At 36.5% G+C, this 23,279-nt stretch overlaps 1 protein-coding gene across 2 annotated transcripts; it reads right to left on the minus strand.

Annotated features, from left to right (window-relative positions):
- Positions 1-759: 759 nt before the first annotated feature.
- LOC109107628 (RING finger protein 17-like) lies at positions 760-21,143 on the minus strand. Of its 2 annotated transcripts, none has more exons than XM_042731106.1 (37): positions 20,997-21,143; positions 20,678-20,793; positions 18,945-19,039; positions 18,725-18,809; positions 18,516-18,596; positions 18,037-18,140; positions 17,759-17,927; positions 16,937-17,013; positions 16,723-16,797; positions 16,454-16,644; positions 16,217-16,321; positions 15,942-16,100; positions 12,904-13,075; positions 12,601-12,727; positions 12,169-12,335; positions 10,541-10,673; positions 10,299-10,452; positions 10,068-10,183; positions 9,657-9,771; positions 8,805-8,922; positions 8,400-8,633; positions 7,649-7,793; positions 7,442-7,554; positions 6,710-6,800; positions 6,318-6,430; positions 5,978-6,225; positions 5,527-5,690; positions 5,286-5,405; positions 4,376-4,456; positions 4,139-4,261; positions 4,002-4,058; positions 3,767-3,874; positions 2,158-2,281; positions 1,895-2,033; positions 1,540-1,726; positions 1,123-1,229; positions 760-1,044 (listed from the first exon to the last, which is right to left on the minus strand). In XM_042731106.1, exons 1-36 carry the CDS (start codon positions 21,124-21,126, stop codon positions 1,134-1,136), a joined length of 4,632 nt encoding a protein of 1,543 aa, XP_042587040.1. In that variant the 5' UTR covers positions 21,127-21,143; the 3' UTR covers positions 760-1,044; positions 1,123-1,133. The 2 variants fall into 2 exon arrangements, with proteins under 2 accessions (XP_042587040.1, XP_042587039.1); XM_042731105.1 differs by having other exon boundaries at positions 18,725-18,812.
- Positions 21,144-23,279: the final 2,136 nt, after the last annotated feature.

A 23,279-nucleotide genomic window follows, 5' to 3' on the forward strand; every position in this document is an offset into this window, starting at 1 on the left:
ATGACGGAGATGATCTGTGTTTTCATAAAGACATTAGCCTTTACAGACAGTGTTTGAGTGAAGAAAACACTGTACTATTCAAACATCAGTTATTTACCCTTGCATTGCGGAGATCTGTCTCCTCCAGACTGCGCGACGCATCAATCTGAATGGAGGCGGGGTGAAGTTACCAGGTTTCGCTGACAGCTTGAGGATCCAATGGGGTTAGGAAGTTTTACCTACAAGCTCTTTTAATGCTTACCATTGGTTAAATATTTGTAAAACCCTCGGATTTAAAATAATAATGAATTATAAGAGATATGAAGTTTGGATTATTTTTCATGGCACACCTGACTGGGCTAGGGTAGGCCACCCCTGGTCTGTCCAATGATTGTAAACAGTCATTAGGCCCGTCAAACTGAAGATATTAGCAGTGATGTGACCAAAAATATTAAAGATCCATCTAATCTGAATTTAAGACCTTTTAAGGCCTTTTATTTGGAAAACATTAGGACTTTTTAAGGACCCGCGCACTCCCGGTGTACTCGTGGAAATTACTAAAGTAGTCAAACCTGTTCATTAGAAGAGATGTCTGATACTTTTGACAATATTGTGTATTTCATTCATAATGTTAGTACGATGATTTAAGCTGATGAATTGTGAAAAGGTTCTGCAGTATCCAGAAGCGAAGACAAAAGTGCATTGATTGGTCAAAGTCTTTATGATTGATAACACCCAAAATTTCAATTATGATTTGGTACAAAAAACTTGTGAGCAAGGTAGCGTCTACAAGAGTTTTACTTCAGCTCTGCTCAGCATACAGACATTATATTAACAAAATATTTTTGCTACTTTGAAGCAGCTTTGAACTTGAACAATAAAAATATTTAACATAAAATTAGGCATAGCTGCACAAACAAAACTGGCTAAATGTTTTAACATAAAATGCCTGCACACAAAAGTAGCATAAAACCCTAAGTGTTAGACAACTTCACCAACATAAAATGTTTTGCTGTCTCAGAAGCTTCTTTGAAATCTGACGATCTGCAGCATCACTGACACAACCTACAGAAACAGAAAAATAACATGAAAGAAACAAATGTTTAGACTGTTTCCTTTAATTAAATTTACTTTCACACTTACCTTTACAAGATTCATGCATAATCAGCGAGGCCTTTCTCCACAAGAGGTCTGTGGACGAGTGACCCTTCCGCATTGTATAACAGCACAGTCAGCTGTGGTTCAGTTGCCTGAAAATGCACATTTGGATAGTTTCACATACATTTTCATGCAACTGCTTTGAATAGAAAGAAAAGTGTTTTGCATTGTTACCAAGCATTAAATGAAAATTTGCTCCCTTTTACACCTGTGTTTGTCCTGGTTAGTATATAAATGCACAGTTCCATTAAAAGTTAAATTCAGCTTTATCTTTTTATTTACACCTTCACTGAGTTGTCAGATCTACTCTGTTGTAAAGCCATCAAGAGTGATCAGATCATGAGCAGATTGTCAAAAATGTGTAAAGGCAGACACATTTCCCCAACTATGAATGATGCGTACGGTGAGCACTGCAGTGAGCTCTCCGTTCAACAGGTTGATCATCTCCATCATGGCTCTCATACTCCACTCAGGCCGGTAAGGTATCCTCTCCGAATCCAAACACACATTTGTTGGTTTGAAGCCTGCTAACTTGACATAAACTGCTGCACACGGAAAATGATGAAGGGATGCAGGGAGTTGCCGCAATCTGCAGTGACACACAAGATTTTTGGGGGATTTTTGGAGTCAAAAATGTTGAGAACTACTTTTCTAATGAACCTAACTGAACCAAATATTTTTTACATTTCTACAAGAACGAAAATGACTCTCACAAAGTATTAAAATATCAATAGCTGATTAATCTGAATAGTCTCACTTTTGTGTTGGTAAGATGTCATCCGAACCAAAATCCACATGTCTCACAAGGAGCTTCACTGAAGGAGTGAGTTGAGAAAAACCCAGCAGCTTCGCACGATAATATTTACCATCGCTGTACTCAGCCAGACAGGGACACTCTGCACACAAACACTATTAAAAATATCCATCTATGCTCCAATACATATGGTCTCAAAGTTTCTGGAATAAATTTGATAAAATAGGCATGGAAATAAACCATGATTAAATAACAAATATAAGAACCAATGGGGAAGTCTGTCAGCAGGCTCAGATTATCTATATTCTCATTCACACGCTCAAGAGCTTCCTCCAAACTCTCTTGCTGCTTCTGTTGGCACAGAGTCTTATCCAGCACACACAGGAACACCTGCAAAAACACATTAGATTCACTGAAAGCAAGAGATTGTAAAAGTGTGGAGATATTTAGCATAGTAACAGTTGCAAGAGAAATTCACTACGGCTTCAAGTTGGTCACACGGATCAACAGAGAGCTGCTTGGTTTGAAAGTGACTCTTGTGTCAGCTCTGCTACATGCATCTCTACACTCTACACAAAATTTCATCTACTACTGGTGCTGCGTTATGAAATTAGGACCAACTCTTTGAGACATGATAGATTCATGAGCAGCTTTTCTTTTTTTTTTTTTTTTGATGAATGAGGCCATATATTCATGTAACACAGACCCATCAGCTCTAGGGCTGGATAATAATTCAATATCAAAATATATCAGTTTTTTCAATGATGATATGATTTTTAAACATTTCTGATATTTCAATATACATTACCAGCATTTACCATACATTAATTTATTTGTGTCGGTGGACTTTATTGAATAAACACAAGCACTGCACATTTCAAAATCTAAACACAGTGTTGGTGTTTTATATGAATGTATCTTTGAAGAGAACCAACAGTCTTCAGAATAGTTTCAAAGGCATTTTCATTAGATCAGATACAGGAGTGTTCATAAGCAGAGCTGCTTCGTTTACAGCCGTTATCAGGGAAACCACAGTTTCTGCCAGTTATGGCTAGAGGGATATACATATGATTCTACTGGGCATGCGCACATCAATACAGCATAATTTTGTCACACTGTACAACAATAATTATTATTTTTGCTTTATTGTAAGAGGTAGGTTTAGGGTTGGGGTAGGCGTAGATTATTAATAATTATTAATAAAACAATCTAATAGGTATAAAATTTAATTTCATTGTTAGTTTCTAGTCGGAGCTGTATGCCTTATAGCCAAAACCGTTTCTGCTGCTGCAATAGCACCTCCTGCTGGCAAAGAACGAATTTGCATTTTCAATTAGCCCATCTCCAGCAACGTTTTTTGTTGTTGCTCACTCTTTTTTTTTTCTGTTTTCTGCAATAACTCTGATCGAAATGATTTTGATATCAACTTTTAGAACTCTGATTTTAATATTCTTTATCCTGGCTGAAGCACTTCTGTTTCAATCTATAAGAATAATCAGCCTATGTTATAGTATAAAGGTAAAGTTATTAATATTAATAAGGTGAGTCTGAGAGTCTTATGTTTATTTGACGGTGATTTCACATTTCTTGTTTGCATAAAGGCTTAATACAAATAAAAGGTGAACAGTTTATTTGTACCATTTTTATTTTTTATAATATGAAGTTCTATAGAAAGAGGTTTCATAGACTTGGCAAATTCATTTTTCAGAAGTTTGTAGGTACATACATCTATTGTGGGTGTTTTGGGCAGTTTTTCTGAGGCTATTTTAATATTGTTCATATCGATATCAGAATTATATCATATCGACACAAATTAAGAAATATATCGTGATATAAATTTTGGCCATAGCGTCCATCCCTAATCAGCTCACATACCTCATTTGGGGTGCGGATATGCTTGACCTTGGCAGGGAAATGTGTTCTTGCTCTAGGAATCTGGAGTTCTTTATAAACCCCAAATACAGGCTGCGGCTCCTCCAACCCCTGAAAACACAACACACTGCTACTAAACCAGCTCTGACATTTAGTAAGCAAACCGAGTGACTTCTATGGAAATAATTTAACCAGAAATTCAGGAATTGTATGATGTCAACGGAAATGAAACTTTTACCTCTGTGTTTAGGTCCCAGTCATCCAAATCAGGGACGGGAGGCTTAACCACATAATCCTGCACATAAACACACTGGTAATATCTACACCTCACATAGGCAAAACAACTCTGCTTTTACTAATATCCACTGATCAGACCTCCTGGCTGCTGATGGCAGGATCAAAACTGGCATATTGATGATGCACCATTATCTTGCTAAGCGCCATTCCATCCACCGTTATCTCAACTTTTACACAGCCACACGGATCCTCTGGGTGCTCCTACAAAACAACAGTTTTATGAGGAGAGTGCTTGTCAACACATGATAACTGACACTTTAATGATAAATAGAGTTCTGCTGATACATGGAGTGGTGTAGATGTAAAATCACTTACAATAATGTGGACATAGACTGAACGCCCAAGTAGCAACTCCTTCATGAGCACCACAGCATCCCACTGCCAGCCCTTCCCAATCTGTAAAAGTTCAAAATCAAGTATTTCATCACATTAAAAAAAATACTTTCAGTGTATTTGGAATAGTTAATTTCAGGACAGTTGAAATAATCTCTCATACCCACCAAAACCCTTTAATTTGCTTCCTCCAGCTATTTACTGGTCTAAAATCCCACAGGTTTTCATTACAGTATTGCTGAGATAACCACAAAGATTTTATATTCTCACCACAAGAATTCATTTCATAAATAAGTGCCTGGGTCATGTTTCATGACAATATAAAAAAAAAAAATATTTGTATAATGCATATATTAAAGCACATCCTATTTGTAGGACCATTAAGATATTCATTGGATGAAAATTAACTCAAAACTGCAAAAAGACTTTAATGGCTCTAAAATATGCTTTTTCTTTATGCAAAATTACATTTTAAATATTTTACAAATATTGATTTTGAGGTTAAATATAAAGATATAAATAAATGTTACATTAAGGAGAAATTAATGTAGAAATCTCAGTAATCAGGTTAAAATATGGATTCATGAGTTGATGAAAAGCTGATAAATCAAAAAATTTAAAATCAAAATAAAACACTAACTAAAAAATTGTTTAGCTTTAAGTGATGTGCCCACTGACCAAAAAAAAAAAAAAAAAAAGTAAATACAATGTTACAATACAATACAGTGTTACAATGTATTGTTAAGCTATTGATATATTATATTAGGTAAAAAAAGGTTCAGCTGACAAAAATGTTTGGAAATCCCTGTGTTAAGAGTGAACTGTAAGGATGATCACATTGGCCAGTTTAAATTGGAAGCAATCAAATTCAAATTAGCACACAGATGCGTACCGGTATGACTCCATTTATCTGACAGGGCACACAGAGCTGCGGCACATCCTCACAGAGAACCATGGGGTACACATGACAAACCGGGATACTCTCCACAAGTCCCTGATCCACATATTGGACCTGGAACAAGAACATCACAAACTAGTAACAAAACAATATGACCCAAGGTGTTTACATTTGAGATTATGAAATAAATTCACTTAAATATGAAAGTGATGCAATGCTGTGAAAGCACACTGACCTTCACGTGTCCTCCAATGACCTCCTGCACCTGACCTCTGTACCAGAACATGTCGGTTCCCATGACAGCACATCCCAAAACTCCTTTCCAGTTGTAGTTCTTCTGTCTTGGCATGGTTTTAATGTGCTGTTGCAGCCGCTCCCGTAAGCGATCAAACTCACACACTGAACACGACAGAAAAAAATAAATAAATCTGTATTTTGGAGTTTGTAAGCATTTTCAATAACATATTACCATTGTGAGTCATTAACTCACTACCCACATACATGAGTTTTCAGTATTCAGTAACTTTGCAGGAGTAGCTGCTACTAGCCAATCCTAACAGATGTCATTTACATCTTAAAGGTTTAGCAGCAAAAATGCCCAGTTTGAAAGGATGAAAGTGATGATAGAAAATTGTCATAAAAACAAAATTAAAGACTGTTTTAGTGAGAAATAAAACAGCACACACCTGCTTGATATGTCATTGCGTAAATGACACCTTGTTCGGAGATGGCCGAGATGCTCATGAGCACGTGTCCGCAGGGAGGCAGCTCTGGAGGGGGGTATGAGTGTGTCTGCACTCTCTCTGGTGGTGGGTTGATGCGAGGGGTGGGTGTGGGTGGTGTCTGAGGTAGGCTCGTGATTCTCTGTGGCTCAGGAATCTTCTCACTCAGAACACACTGCTCTGAGAAGATGGTCTCGGATATGGAAGCAGCCCTAGGAAAACAGTTTACTTGGTTTACAGAGAGTAAAAAAAAATAACGGTCATGAGAATGATCAGCGTACAGAGCAGAAACTTTTTTTCTTACTTTCTCTCCTTTAGAGCAAGTCCTTCACTGATGAGGAAATCGGCGAAACTGACATTTTGACCAGCACGGTTTGAACAGAACAGAGACACCAGCACTGGCCTGGTGGATGGGTCCTGAGAGGAAAAATACACAAAGACTCAGAGACAGGAATTATTTATAACACACAACTTTTCCATAGTTTTATAACTCCTTTACATTCATATGGGATCAAGTTCCCGCTAAATGTATTGCAGTCATGGAATAAATGCAGGCAAACTTTTCAGAATAGCAAACAATCAGATCATTTTCATATTTCATATTTATAATTTTAATTTTGGTTTCATGCTTGTTATTTTTTTTCCTGTGACTGGAATACATTTGGTAGGAATTTGATCCCATACATTTGTTCTAACCTTTATGGTCATTACAGCCATGGCACCAGTCAAGTAGTGAGAGATGAAGTCACACGCCGTGGCTGTCCATGTGGAGCGACCACCAGCTGGCCTAAGAGTTAGAGGAACAGGAAGGAAGAAAATCAATATGAAATTACAAGTTCAAAAACACATTCTGAAACACTAAAAAGCAGTAATACATTACAAATCTGACTGGGTTAGTCTTGTTTGAAGTTGCAGTACAAAAGTGGACTGTTTAAATGTTAATCATTTGAACAAAATAACAGATCACACATTTTTAGTACTCCCCTTGAACAAGCTATTTTTACATAAGAGGTTAAGAATAGTCATCAAGACAATTAATAAAATAAAATAAAAAATAAAAGACAAGAAATCAAACAAATAAGAGGTGAATTAAAAATATTCTGTTAAAAGGTTTACAAATGCTGAATGATCTATAAATATTTTTTTTTTCCACAAGTTCCTTGTTTGTCTTGAGCATTTCAACTGTCCACTGTCCTTTAGAAAAGTCCTCCAGGTCCTGCACATTCATTCTTTGGTTTTACAGCATCTTCTGCAGTAACTGTATAATTTTGAGATGCATCTTTTCACACTTTTTGATTTACATAAGACAAAATAAGAACAATTTACCCTAGTAAAATGATTAACACTTTGCAGGTTCTGTATGTAAACTGTGCATGCACATCTGTGACTGTAAGTGAGAAAAAAAAGAGCTTCTATCAGATTGTTTACCTTACACCACTGAGGTTACATTCGAGTAAGAAAGATCCGGTCAGATCAGGACTGAGTGGTCTGAGATTGTTTACATGGAGATTCACTTTATTACCAAAGTCACAACGCAAAACCTATAAAGAAAACAACACTCAAATTAAACAGAAAAAAATCCCACTCTTTTCAGATTTATTCAACTATAAAAGTGTGTGCACAGTGCACCTCTACCTCTGCAACACCATTAGTGGACACACTGCACACTTTTCCTCTTTCCCAAACCCCAGTGTTGTTGGCAGCACAGAACATCTCTGCTTCCCAGAGCATCTCCTGTGGCTCTGACTTAGAGAAAAGACTCTTTAGCGTGTCGTGGATTCTGCGAACATTGCATGCAAAATAGCAGCGTTACGACTGAGCACCAACCTCTTGACCTAAATAGATGTGTCACTGAAAGTATTTTGAAAAGAAGTTTGATGTACAATAGGGTTGTGCCGCCAGACGATAGTATTGTGTATCGACTATAGTTAAAGATATCGCCTGTGGCTGATGCCTTTGACGAATTCAAGACAACAATTATTATATTAGGGCTTTTTTTTTAAGTGTTATGCATTATAAACAATCACACACGATTCCGTTGAGTTTATAAATGCAATGGCCAATCATAGGCATTCACAACAATTAAATTGTTATCCTGTTAAATACAAATTCAGTCAAATTAAATATATTTTAGAACATCCATATGCTATTTGACTGCAAAGATATAATGTGTTGTTAATAAATTACACTAACACTTTTAACTACTTTTAGCCGTACCCTGGAGTAGGTTCACTCTCTGGCCATGAATCAAAGCAAGTGATTAATTAAAAAAAATTTGCATGATAATATTGTGTATCAGTGATCTTATAGGCTAACGATGGGACAATATGACTGGAGCATATTGACCAATACTAATGTACAATTATGGACTGAGGAAGTCGGGCACCTCTTCAGCTGGCCGTCAAACTGCAGCAGCTGCACAAAGATGTTTCCAGGAGAGGTGACATGTGTCACACGAACTTTGATGTCTTTGACACATGTGGGCAGAATCAGGCTGGGCTTCAGCTCTTCAGAAGCAGGAGGAGGAGGAGCAGGAGTCAGAACAACAGACAGAGGCTCCTCTTCAAATGGAGGGTCCCATACGGTTGTCTCCAAGGGCTGGGCGTCTTTAATCTGGCTCCTGATGAAGCAGGAGAAAATGAATATTGAATACAATGGGCTTAGCCTCAAAGAAGCAAGAGGAAGTACAGTAAGAAAGAAAAAAAGAAATGGGACAGAATGAGACGGAATGAAACAACTAATGAAATAGAGATAGATAGATAGATAAGATGGTCTCTTTTTCATGACTTACTGTTTACTGGAAACAGCGAGACCATTTCTAACCAGTATCTCTCCAATACTGGCTCCAGTGCAGTCATCACCAATCTCATACAGACACACAGGCACAGGTCTAGTGCCAGGCACGAGCTCTGCATGAAAGTGAGAGATTTAAGCAAAGATGTGCAGTATACCACATTACTCTCCAAATTATGGTTAATAATGATGTCACAGTGCACACATTATTATGGACAATAGATTGCTGTTTAAAAGCAGTGATATATTTCAGATGTCTTTGCATTTATGCTAGAGGTCTTCAAGGGTCCACTTGGATCTGAAAACCCGAGGTCCGACCCGAGCGGGTTCGGGTCCAAAACTTCGACGAGTACCTTGCACACAGGTCAGGTTCAGTATTAGCGATTAGAATCTATGAATTATTAGTCTATCGATTTATTTTTTATCAAATGGTCACGTTTATTTTTATAATTCCACTGGTCACAATTGAAAGCCGAGCTCAGAAATGATCCATCAAGCAGGCACTAATATATAGTAGCCTTATAATAAATTGAATAAATGTTAAATAAATCAAACCAATGGAGAAGTGGCCAAATCTGTCTGCAGGACACCAGGATTTTTCCTGATTGACTGCGGGGCTGCAGGCTGTACACGCGTCAATGCCGTACATGTTGGGGTCCAGTCGGGTTTGAAATTAAATGCTGTCGGGTCAGACTCGGGTCTTATTTCATCGGGTCTGTCTCTGGTCGGATTTTTCTTTTTAAAAAAATGTATTAATGCACGTCGGGTTCAGCTAAGTAGGGATTCAGGTCGGGTACATATTTTAGGACCCGAGAAGACCTCTAGTTTATGCATGTAGGAGTAAACTTACTTTTCGCCACAACAGTGATAAGTTTATGCTCCACAAGTTCCTTGAACACAACACAGGCTTCATCACTCCATGTTTCCTGTGGACTGACCACATCATTCAGACTGCACCACAAGGCCTAAAAACAAATGGATAGACAGACTTCTTTAAGTTTGTTATTTATCAGAGGTATCATTCAGGTGTGTTTTTAAGACCTGCTGAGAGTGACTTGCCACAGTATCAATTTTCACAGCAGTACAGTATCCACGTTCAAACTGGTTACACTGCTGGTGGTAGCATTATTCATTAAGACCAATGTGATATTGATGTAGGAGCAGTTGTCAAGTAAGTTTCATTCATATTGTTCCCCGTTTCAACCAATATAATATTTGGTCCATCATAGTATCACAGTATACACGTAAACCTAAATCTTACCATTTCTGGCAAAGCAAAGAACTCATCCTTTATCTGTCTCAGATCTTTCACAGAGAGAGTCTTTCTGTAGCCAAAGTCCACATACCGAACCTCAACCATCCGACCACCAGGGAAACCTGAAATATAAACACAGGCAATCCTTTTAACCTTTATAACAATGTTTTAAAGCGACACTGGCTTTCTTTTATTGTATGTTTACATGTCTGATATATTGTACACACATGAACACACCTATGACTTGAACCCTGCACCATTCTTGGTCATAGCAAGCGACGCAGGCCTGTGAGAGAGAAGGGCAGTAGACCTGGAACTCACTGTTTGCCTGGGGACGGCTGTAACAGTCCTGGAGCTTTGAGTGCAACAGCAGGTACTCCATATTTTCAACCTGCATTTACCAAGGATGTGTAAAGCTCATTTTCAGGTAATTATTTCATTTCATTTTGACGTAATAATATATGTGTTTTTATACTCACTAGTTGTACATAGAAGTCTGATGGTGTGTTCACATGAGAAACCATAGCATTGACCTCAACATTGAGTGTGGGGCGAACCGATGGGTAGAAGAGTAGGGGTGCACTGCCAGGGGCGACTATAGGAGAGTAGAATCTGTACAGAAGTCATATTGCAACATTCTTAATGTTAACAAAATGTTAATTTCGTTTTATTCTGTTTTGTGTCATGGTTTACCAATAAGTTTTTTTCAGGCATGTGATCAGCTAGAGACAAAAAAGAAGGAAAATCTGACCACTTATTATTAAAAATATATATTTTAGTGCATTAAAAGATACCTTATATTGTAATAATACATACTATTGTCCTGTAAAAAATAAAAAGCAGCATTTAATAATCATGATAACATAATAATATATTATAATAAGATACTATATTATATTAAAGTATATAGAATTGTTAATATTATTTAAGTACCTGCCAAAAGTTAAGAAACATTAGAATTATTATTGATTTTGAAATAAATATCTTCTACTCATCAAAGCTGAATTTATTTGATCAAAATAAAGTAAAAAAAAAAAAACAGCAATATTGTAAAATATTATTACAAATTTACAAGAAGTTTTCAATTTTAATATATTAAAAAAATGCACTGTTATTCCTATGATGTATAGCAGAATTTTCTTCATCATTACTCCAGTTTTCAGTGTCTCTTTTAGGTATCATTACAATTAATATGACTCAAGAAACATTTCTGATTATTATCAATGTTGAAAACAATTTTGCTGCTTCATATTTTGTGTGGAAATGGTGATACAGGGCTCAAGACAACATTTTGCGACCATTATACTGCCTGTGCAACTAATTTTTGTGATCTTAACTGCACTTATTAATGCAAAACAATAGTAATTTTATGATTAAATTATCTTTATTTTGAATTCCCCCACACACCACCCCCAGCGCTACCAAATCTGCTCCTGGCACCTGTGATATGGTTTATTTTTTATGTTTTTTTGGTCTGGAGCCCTGTTAATGAACAGCATGCATTTGCATTTATAAAATATATTAAATTTAATTTGTTAATGCATTTATTAAATAGAAATCATTTTAAATGTCTTCACTCACTTTTTATCACTTTCATGCGTGATGAATAAAATTATTAATTTCTCTCTCTTTTTTAAATCTTATACAAATGTTTAAGTGGTATCACTGGTTCCACAAAAATATATTTTTACCATTGATAATAATCAGACATGTTTCTTGAGCAGCAAATCAGCATATTAGAATGATTTCTGAAGGATAAAGTGACACTGAAACCTCTCTTTGTAAACAACAACAGATTTATAAACGTTTCTAATGATGAATTTTGCGTTCCCAAATGCAAATTAAAGCGGCTCAAACCAAGAGGGAAACATATAAAAGGGAAATTCCCCACATTTCAAAAATGAAATTCAGGCCCTGAATAAATGTCTAAAAATCCTGACTGGAGTATTACTATGAATAATTCTACATGATAAAATTAAGGCTTAAAAAAGATCTGTATCGGTGATCGTATCGGCAGAGTCTGCTTTCTGTGATCGGCCTCAAAAATCCTGATTGGAGCACCCCTACAGCTGAAGATTAAAAAAATGCTGTAAGGATAATTAGATACCTGGCCAGCCCCATGAACACTAGGTGCTCCCGCAGAGACACCATTGGCGTTTTCTTCAGATCCACTAACAGTGCATCTCCGTCCTCACCGAACACCTGCATCTCCACAGCCTCAGATCCCAGCAGGCCCCTCATCTCGTCAGCTGCCTCTAAACTCCATCCTCTCAGCTGAAAAAAAAACACAAACACATGTCTTGCCAGTTATTGATTGTGCCTAGTCACAAGTGATGCTAAAATTCTTCATATTCTCTAATAACATCTATAAATACAAAACTAGATCAAAAACACAAATTCTTTTTGCACCAATAGATGGCAGCTAAATGCCTGAATATTTCTTTTAAATAAATACAGAACTTTTAACATGTATTTTAGTGCACTCAGCTGCAACACTAATACAGTAAATACAGAGTAAATACATCTCCACAACTTATACCAAGTCTGTAGGAATAATATCTTTAAGGGAGCATTTGATGGCCAGAGGAGCCCAGCCATTCATTTGAGCCAGAGTTGCAGCATCAGGTCTCCGCAGACACTCATTCAACATGCTTAAACCTCCATCACTGGAGATGCAAAGAGAAAACATGCATTCAGTGAATGAGTGAATTTGCAGTCAGATGAAAAGAGCAGATTTACTAGAGATACAAGAGCATGCAAAAAATTATGCACACAAATAAGAAATAAAGAGAGCATCTCTGCCTTTAAGAGTTTACATATGAATACACTGTTTATTTCTCACCTTGGAATTGAAATGCCCTTGGAGAAGCCAAAGTCCTGGAAGTAGACACACAGACGGGAGACTTCTGATGCAAGGCATTTGGTCACACTCTGGAAACACTCTTTCTGAAAGAGCTCAGTCACTGTTACCCTACACCACATATCCTCCTTCCAATAGATAAAGAGCATAGAGCCTGTGCACAACAAGATACAAACAATCAGACAGCCGCATCTCAAAGTTTATCTTTTGATCTTCTTTAGAAAGCCTTGTCTGTAAGTTTACTTATGCTCATTTATTTTCTATGATGTGCATAGGAGACATTAAAAGCGGTCATATGATGCAATTTCAAGTTTTCCATTCTCTCTGGAGTGTTACAAGTTGTTTGTGAATAGATAAGTTCCCTAAAGTTGCAAAGGCTTAAGTCTCAAACCCAAAGAGATATTGTTTATAAAAGTTAAGACTGCTCTACACCCTCCTCATTTAAACACGCCCCCACATGTCTATGTCATGATGTGGCAAGACTTCCATTACGCTAAAAAACTTTGTTTGGCCTTCCAAAAGAGGACTCGACTAGAAATCAGTGGTTAAAGGTGATGTATGTAGGATTGATGCGGTTGAACTAGGTACTGCAGTCCAAATGCAAAATATTGGAGAGGGTTTTTTTTCACCCGGCACTTCCTCCTCACTTGATGCACACGCAGGTTGCCAGATTGACGACACCAACAAGAATGAGCACACCCGACGATGAATGAAATGAAATACGCTTTGTTTTCCGCCAACTGGCAACCCGGGGTGCCGAAATACAATTGGGTAAACTGGCAGTGGGCGGGTTTCACAAACCAAAGCAGACCGACATTTCGGCCTGGAACGCACATTTTCAAAGGAGAATAACTGACTGTAGCAATGTTTTTCTTAAGCATGTTAACTTAGCATGTTTCTTAAATATCTGCAAACATATTATGATTTTTAATGCTTTATATATGGAGGACTGTTTCCTGATCCTGGGAGAGCAGACTAGAATGCCGGGTGTTCTGACTCACAGCCTGTAAGTACGTTTTCATATTTAAAGAATTTGCCACTGATGATTCAAACGTGAGTTTTGAGCAGTGTAGAGCTTGTTGTTTGTCGTTTCTCAGATCACAAATGCAGACATGGTTTTATGTTTACACGGCGCCATGCAACGCAACGCATAAAAACACAGTATAAAGGCCTGTTCACACCAAGAACGATAACTATAAAGATAACTATAAAGATAACGATAATAGCGTCCACACTACCGAACAATATCTTCTGTTTATTCTAAGCGCACGCTCGTCTGGCGCTTTAAATTCTCAAGCGCGTTACAGCAGGATGGATTCTGATTGGCTGTCAATTTTTTATCGTTCTTCAGCTGGAAAAAAATAAAAATCGTTTTGAAAGTGATTCCAACGATATCGTTTTCTTTGTCTTTATCGTTATAGTTGTGGTGTGGACGCTGCGGTTCTTTAATACTGAAAACGATTTTTAGAACTATATCTTTATCGTTATCTTTATAGTTATCGTCCTTGGTGTGAACGGGCCTTAAGTCTTTATAATCAGTAATTATGTCCCCACTGGATGCAACAAATGCCTCGTTTATAATGGGTTTTATTAGTTTTTGTCTCGTCGCTCCGGGACACAACATCACAGTATGGTAATGGTCGTAACATTTCTGTAACACGCTTGAGGTATTCGGCCAATCACAATGCACTGGATAGCTGGCTAATCCAAGTACACCTCGCTTTTTAGACCGATGAGCTTTGTAAAAATCAACGTGTTTCAGAAAGGCAGGGCATAGAGGAGAAACAATAATGTACAGCAGTAGTCGGCAACAGGCGGCACACCGGCAATAATATCTGGCCTGCACCCGCTAGATATTTTGATTGCGGCTGGTTCTGAACTAGATCTGTCATGACTGCAACAGTTACTCACAATAACTTTGTCTTTAATGATTTCAAAATAAAAGTATGAGAATTTTTTGCAGCAATGTTGTATTTTGAGATGTACTTAGAGCTTTTAATTCGAAGAGCTTTTAATTTGTGGTGCCGTCTAATATTAGATTCTTTCCAAACAGCAACACCTCGTTGCAAATAAAACACACCAGCTTTGCATTCACAAAACTAGGTAGGATGAACGCATAGTTGTGTTTCTGTTCTTCTTTGTATGCCCTATTTTCGCTATCAACATTCCTCTTAAAACTCTTTGATAGTGCCATTTTCTCTCAACAGCTAGCTTAAATGTTAACATCACTCTGCACTCGATGTAATAGCGTTACCTCCACTAAAAAACAAAAAGAAAAATGCAGTTTAGTACATGAGGATGCCAAGGTATAATTCTGAGTGTAAAAGTAGTCTACGTCAAATAATTATAATACAATAAGTTAGACTCAAACATTAATGGGCTTATTCAAGTCCTCTTTTATTTGAGTTATTTTTATCCATTCCGCATCTCCCACATATGTGTGTTTTAGCAAGGCTGCCTGTGTTGCAAGTTGGTGAATGAAGATAGCTACTTGCCAGGTTACGTGTCAGTACTCTGCTTTATTAATTTATCCATTGTAAAACCCGGACTCCGCTACACAAATGTCGCTTTTTGTTAATGACTGTCCAACTAGAGGATTTAACACAGTAACAGCTCACTACCAGTTACAAAATACACTGTAACAGTCTGTCACAGGCAATTCTAGTTTCATTTTTCATCAATTAATTTCTTAAATTATCCTTTGACTATGTTGGGGCCCGCCATCTAGTGGCGAAATATTTTTTTGCCACGATGCCAAACTTACTTGCCAACCCCTGATGTACAGCATGTGGAAATTAATGTTTTTTGAACCTTAAACCACATAAACACATTGCATTACACCAAATACACAAAATAATGTTCTTTTTAGCAACATCATATGACCCCCTTTAACAATCAAAAAAAATCTCACTGACCCCAAACTTCCAAATGTTAGTTTTAGTCAATAACTAAGTAAATTAATATCGATGAGTGATGACAATTCACTGTTAAATAAAAGACCATCATAAACATGCATATACCTGTCTTGATTTCATCACTGAACGTGAAGAGGCTACTGTCTCCAGAGCAGAATTCGTTGACCTTTTTGGTCAAGTTTTGGCCTGACTTCTGTTCCATCATATAGCGGACATAAAAATGTCCAGGGTTCACAATGTGAGTCGCCATGACATAGTGCACCACTACAAAAAAAGAATAAAAAAATTAAAAAACGGAGAGTACACTTGAATAACACAATGAACAAGGGAGCTGTCTTCTTAGTTCATTCAGGAGATTAACTTACAAACAAGCCACATACCTTTAGTCTGTGGAGTTAAGGGCCTATCAAAATGCTGCCTGCGAAGTCTTCGAAGTGCTTTGTGCCTCTCATTGCGCCTTGGTTCAGGTCCTGGGGAACTATGAGCTAAAAACATATTACACAAGAACATATTCAGATAAAAAAATAAAAGTCACTTGACAGCCCTAATACAAACATATCAAACTTATTCACATCAGTATGCTTCTTTTTTTGTCTTCTTCAACCCTGCATACACACCTGTTTCTACTATCTCTGAAGAAGTGTCTATGTCTTCCACTATTTCCTCTATGAAACTTGGCCTGCATGTGCTTTTCTTTTTGGGAATGGGGTCTGCATTTCCTCTAACAGACTGACTGGAGCTCTCCCAGACCTCCACACCACTCTTCACAACGTGTTGGAAAGGCGCCACTGTAACTTCTTCTAAAATACTGTCATGATCATAAAATGAACATAAAAATCATATCAAAAGGTTTCAATTTAATAGAGCACATTGTATAAACACTTACCAGTCATCACTGTCATCTGTAATTTTAAGACAGTTTCTCAAACTGTCAACAAAACTGTCCATTTGAAGACTGCAGCTGTATATGAATTCAAACAAAATGAGAATTCAGAATATAGTATGCATGTAAAAACAACAGAGCTGTGTGCATCCATTTTTGTGACAATATTAATTACATTCTGGAGCTTTTATACTAATTGTGTACAATGGTCCCCTACCGGAGTCCTGTACGCAATGACATAGAGCTCATGTCATATGATTCAGCATCCACTGGAATGTGTAGCGTCTCCAAAATCTGAAAACAATTAAAACCAAGCAAAAACTAAAGAGGAGAAAATACATGACACTTTGAACATTTCTTGTTTTGAGACGTATTTTAAGCACAAATATACAGGGGGCTAAAGCAATGGGGGGGGGGGGGGGGTCTTTTGCTCCTCTCATACCATTGGTAGGCGAACTCATGGACTCAAAAAGGATATCAACAAGTTTTTTTTAAATGTAGGATTATTTTTTTCTGCAGCCAAACGCTGCACGCTGAAGATCCGTCACGGTGCCGGAGAATTTTAAGCCCTGAATATATGATATAAATGTAAAGTACCTGAAATATATCTGATGGAAATATATGTTTGATGTCGACTATCAATAAAAACATATATAAAAAGGGAAATTAATTTAAAAATTTCTGATTTCTTTGTTGTTGATGACGGTAACATGTATGATCACTATATTAGTTCACATCTTTATGCTCTTGCAAAACATTCAGCAAGAAATATAGTTCATAAAATTCAGTTTCCATCCTGTAGAAAGCATTTATGTCTTTGCTGAATTCGTAATTGAAAGCTTATTATTGCAATAATTCTGCCACAGCAACATTAAATATTATTTTAACTAACTTGTAAACACCATTTCTTTCCTAAGATTTAAATCGATTTAAGTAAACCTAATAAACTCAAAGAGTCATTTTTATGTTATTTGAGTTTGCTCCACACAGACCATTTAACATTGTGCAGAACACTGTATGGAATCTGCTACAGTGTTACCTTGTCTAGGTTGCAATAGGTCTCCAGAGAAGGAACCCGTCGGACATGCCATGCTTTCTGGATGGCTGTTTGCAGCTCCTTTATCCTCTCTTCTATTCTCTTACATTCCTTCCGACCATCCGCGAAAAGTAGATCCACATCACTCAATTTTGACACCAACAAACTCCGTCTACAAATTCCACAAAATGAATAAAAATTATTTGCCAAGTCTGAAGACACCAACATGACACCACAGAATAGTTCATCTCAGTTTGTGCCTCTAAAAAGTGTCCACGTACCTTTTCTGCAGAATACTCTTTGCTTTGTCAACAGCCTCATCAATTTCTCTGATTATTCGAGTTCTCTCTTTTTTCAGCTGAGCATGAATACCACTGGAAAGAGTCTTAATCACACACAAAACAACAATTTCACATATAGTTTTCAACATCTGAAGTGGCTCAATACCTTTTATCAAAGTTGTCCTAAAACCAAACCAATAACCGTTCTTGTCTTAGGACAACTTTAAATTAACTTTTTTGATCCACTTCAAATGTTGACTACTGTATACTGTTGAAGAGGCATCAAGAAATCATTAAATCAAAATGGACAACTCCTTTTAAAAAAATGTCAGTTTTAAATATAAACAATTTTTCTACCCATCATTTAATTTTCCTCATAATCTTTCATAAAAACATTAACATTTCCTCACAGCAAAAAAATCTACATATAAACACATTTCTACATAATAATAAAACCATTGTACTGTATCTCATTGTACCTTGTGAAGTTTATCAAGTTGACTGAGGTTTTCTGTTGCTTTCCCAAGAGCTTCATCCAAAACTTTAACAACATCTGGCCTCTACATAAACATACAACTTCATTACTGAGCTCTTATCTTGTTCTGAGAATATTAAGGGAATCTAATCTTAAAGAAATATGAGACTACATAACACAGTTCAGAGTCATACAAGTGGAAAGTGTCTGTACCCCTTCAGCATTCTCCTGTGTGTGGACGGCTGTCGATGACGGTGGGCTCTTAAACCTTTGTGATTTACACCTGTCTCCAGAGTGCCTGCTGACAGTAACCTTTATTTTCCAATTTCAATTTGAACTTACTGAACCAATGTTTCATTAAAAAAATGGTTCTAGAGTCTTATGTTAAAAAATATACTGGTTTTTAAGACTAAAGTTGCATGTTGCTGAATACCCTTTCTTTGTGTTCATCCGCGCTGTATAGATGAGGCCAATGATTCTGCTGTCCACCTCCAAACCATCCACTCCTTCCTCAATTCTGGTGTCCATCTATATTAAAACAAACAAAAGACTCCATCATCATCATCAACACCAATCTGAATAATCCCATTCCACAGGAGAGTTTAAGAAAGACTAATAGGACTGCAAACCAGTGCTTGAAATTGGGGAATTTGCTCATGTGAGGCTAACTTTAGTGGTTTCTTGTCCTTTACTTGTACAAAAATGGGGGACGAGAAAGCTTCTTACAGACTTTTTTGGTCATTTCAAAGGCCTTTTGTACTCCTTACATACAACTTTTGCTTACACATTTTTTTTTTAATACAATTTTAAATAAAAAATACAGTGCCTCACACACCCACATCTTTCATAGGTGCAACGGATAAAAGTCTAATATTAACACAAAAGTAAAAACATTGTATAAATCCCAAACACTACTCAAACTTTATCATTATGAAATTTTATTAGCAACGTTCCAATCAATTGAACTTGCTTTCAGTCAGCTGACTGAAACGTTGCTAATAAAACTGCATTATTATTGCCTTTTTTAATATTTACAATTATTATAAAGTCATCAAAACTGACTTGTGTCATCAAAATTAGGGATATGCGGTATGAGGATATATAGTTTATTGCTGTGACAATATGGTTTTTATATTGCAGTACATAAATCCCAGCACAGTTTTTTGCAATCTGCATGATACAGTTATTTAAAAGTGCAATAAATTAGTATTGGCATACTGACAGGTGGCTTTTGTAGCTTTAATAAAAATTGTTTACACATTGCATGATGACATCATGTAATCACAATGCAAAAAGTTTCACAGCATCAAATCTCAGCAAAAAATATATCATATATGTTAATTTAGATTTGTTTGTAAATAATATAAATGTATAATATTAATATAAACAACTAATTTTAAATACAACTTCGAATTATTTAACACAATTTTGAACGATTACAATTTAAGTTTTTCTTGTTAGCTTGTAAACTAGTAAAACTGCACATTCTGAACAATTACAGTTTGAAGCAGTGTAGCCTATTAGTAGTTAGTTAGTAAGTTACACTCTAATAAAAGTCTGTAAAAGTAGGGCACAATCTACTATGTTAATATGAAGGAATTTTCCGTAATTATTTTTCTCCGTTTTATTTTTTTTTTACCTGCATTTTAAGTTACACATTGTATTGTGTGTGTTGGGGTTACAACGGATAATGGAAAATGGATAACAGATAATGTCCTAAAAATTAAAAGCTGCTTTGCAACAATTTGTATCCTGAAAAGTGCTATACAAATAAACTTGAAGTGAATTGAATTACTAGTACCTTTTCCATTTTTCTACACATTTTTCTTACAGTGTACTAACTGATCAACAATCGCAGGAACAAGCTACTCAGGAAGTGTATCATAAATGAACAATTATTCAGTTATTAAATTATTATTAATTGAACATTTGCAAACAGCAGCTACTTTATTTCACGTGATGTGTTTACTGCTAGGCATCGTTGGTGTCCTCTTTTTGTGTAATTTAGATGGAAAATGCGCCTTTTATCGTTTGAGTCACTTATCAAAAGTTGCTAAATGTTGCCAAATAAATTTTAAAAATAGCTAAATTTGTTGCTAGGTGCGTTTGAAAGAAAAAGTATCCAATAAATTTAGCAACACTGTAAGTATGTTATTCATAAATCACCTGACACTCCGGACACGTGATGATGTTTTGCTGGGACATGAGCGCGCGCAGGCATGTGCTGCAGAAAATATGACTGCACAGCAGCACGTGAGGGAGATTCCCCCCAGCTTCATCTTCTGGAGGAAGAAAAACATAATGCAGCAGATTAATACAACGAACAATATTAACATTAGCTTTTCTATACCGTGGCACTAACGCTTTTCTGGAACATTCAGTCACGTGTTGTCAAACGTGCTCGTGTAGGATTAGACGGAACAAAACTTAAACTTAAAGTACACTATCGTATTATCATACAGTTTGAGTTTTGTTTTTTTGTTACCAGGTAATGTGTAAGATGAGCCACAGATATTACAAGCAACCGCAGTCTCCGACATTTTCCATAAGACAACTGTGACCTGTTTCATTAACTGATGAACTCGACTGCCAATCGTCCAATCAGAATTTGTCATCGCTGGGCGTTTTGTCCAATCAGAGCCCTCAGTACATTCGCATTACTGGCTTCCTGCTATAGTCCAATCAGAAGTTCTCTTTGTAATTGAGTGGCGATTTCTGAGATGTTGGCCTTTTCATGTCAAGAGAATATTTTTGATATCGCTATTTGCGTTATTGTTAGACTCGTAGAATTTTTTTTTTTAACTTTAATTTTAGATTGAGCCATATCACCTCGAAATTACTGACAAATTAGAATTAAAATTGTATTCTAAATAAATACAGATTCAAAGTTTTTGTGCGTCTGTTAAATTACTAAATTACTGGTGTATCTGTACTCTTACAATTGCTATTTATTAGGAATTTTCAACTCTGTCAAATTTAATATAGATTAAATAAATTGTATAGATTTAAAATAACAGCCATCATATCAAAACCACAATCAGCTATTGGAAATGGTTAAGTGTGTGTGTGCGTGCATGTGTGTGTGTTTCAAGAATGTATAGAAGTATTTTTGGGATTGGGAATAAAGATCCCTGCCCCTATCCCCCATCACCACTAGGCTGTACCAAGATCCAGGTTAAGGAGTTCATTGTGTGGCATTTTCTGCACAACAAAGAGGTCAGTGAGCATAGGCCCTCTGGCAATCATGTCTGGCTGTAAAAGAGCACAAAAAAAATCCTCTGACCTCATTCAAGCTATACATTTTATAAATACAGTGCATGCAAACCCATCTTGTTAATTCTAGTTTCACCTTGTTTAATTTTAAACTGTTTACATGTACAGGTGCATCTCAAAAAATTTGAATGTCGTGAAAAAGTTATTTTTTATAACATTTCCAAAAGTGAAACTTTCATATTTTCTAGATTCATTACATGTAAAGTAAAACATTTAAAAAAAAAAGGCACTGCTGTGGCACTACTGAATCTTCAGCTCGTCTGTATTGTTGGATTGATGGTTTCTCATCTTTCTCTTGAAAATATCCCATAGATTCCACATGGGGTTCAGGTCAGGCATGTTGGCTGGCCAATCAAACACAGTAATATCATGGTCAGCAAACCAATTGGAAGTGGTTTTGGCACTGTGGACAGGTGCTAAAGTCCTGCTGGAAAAGGAAATCAGCATCTCCGTCTTGTCAGCAGATGGAAACATAAAGTGCTCCAAAATCTCCTGGTAGACGACTGCATTGACTTTGTACTTGATAAAACACAATGGACCAAACACCTGCAAACATCACAGCACCCCAAATCATCACTGACTTCAGAAACTTCACACTGGACTTTAAGCAGCTTGGATTCTGTGCCTCTCCAGTCTTCCTCCAGACCTTGATTTCCAAATGAAATGCAAAATTTACTATTATCTGAAAAGAGGACTTTGGACCACTGAGCAACAGTCCAGTTATTTTTCTCCTTAGCCCAGGTAAGATTCTTCTGACATTGTTTCTATTTCAGAAGAGGCTTGCTAGCCCTTTTCCTGAAGACGTCTGAGCGTGTGACTCTTGATGCACTGACTCCAGCTTCAGTCCACTCCTTGTGAAGCCCTTGTGAAGTGTTTGAATCAGCTTTGCTTGACAGTATTCTCAAGCTTTTCAACCTTTTCCTACACAATTTCTTCCTTCCAGTCAACTTTGCAGTTAATATGCTTTGATACAGCTCTCTGTGAACAGCTGCCCCTTTCAGTAATGACTTTCTGTGACTTACCCTCTTTGTGGAGGATGTCAATGATCATTTTCTGAACCTTTGTCAAGTCAGCAGTCTTTCCCATTATTATTTGTTTCATGAACAAGAAATACCCCGAATTTATACTGTAGGGATTGTCATTTAATGAAACTCAAATGTAAATATTCTAATATTTTGAGATACTGGATTTTTGACTTTTATGAGCTGTAAGCTGTAATCATCAAAATGTTAAAAATAAAACTTTTGAAATGTTTTACAGTAAGGAATCTAGAATATATGAAAGTTTCACTTTTGAAAATAAGTTATAAAAAAGAAGTTTTTCCACAATATTCTAATTTTTTGAGATGCACCTGTATGTGTGTTTAAACAAGCACAATAAATATTCTGCACGTTAGGAAATATTATAGTGGTAAAATGCAACAAAACAGTAACAGTACAAACTGACACATACAAGTAGGAACACCTTTTAACCTAGACCTACCCTTTTATTATAC

Source organism: Cyprinus carpio, chromosome B9 (genome assembly GCF_018340385.1).
Source record: "Cyprinus carpio isolate SPL01 chromosome B9, ASM1834038v1, whole genome shotgun sequence".
NCBI lineage: Eukaryota > Metazoa > Chordata > Actinopteri > Cypriniformes > Cyprinidae > Cyprinus > Cyprinus carpio.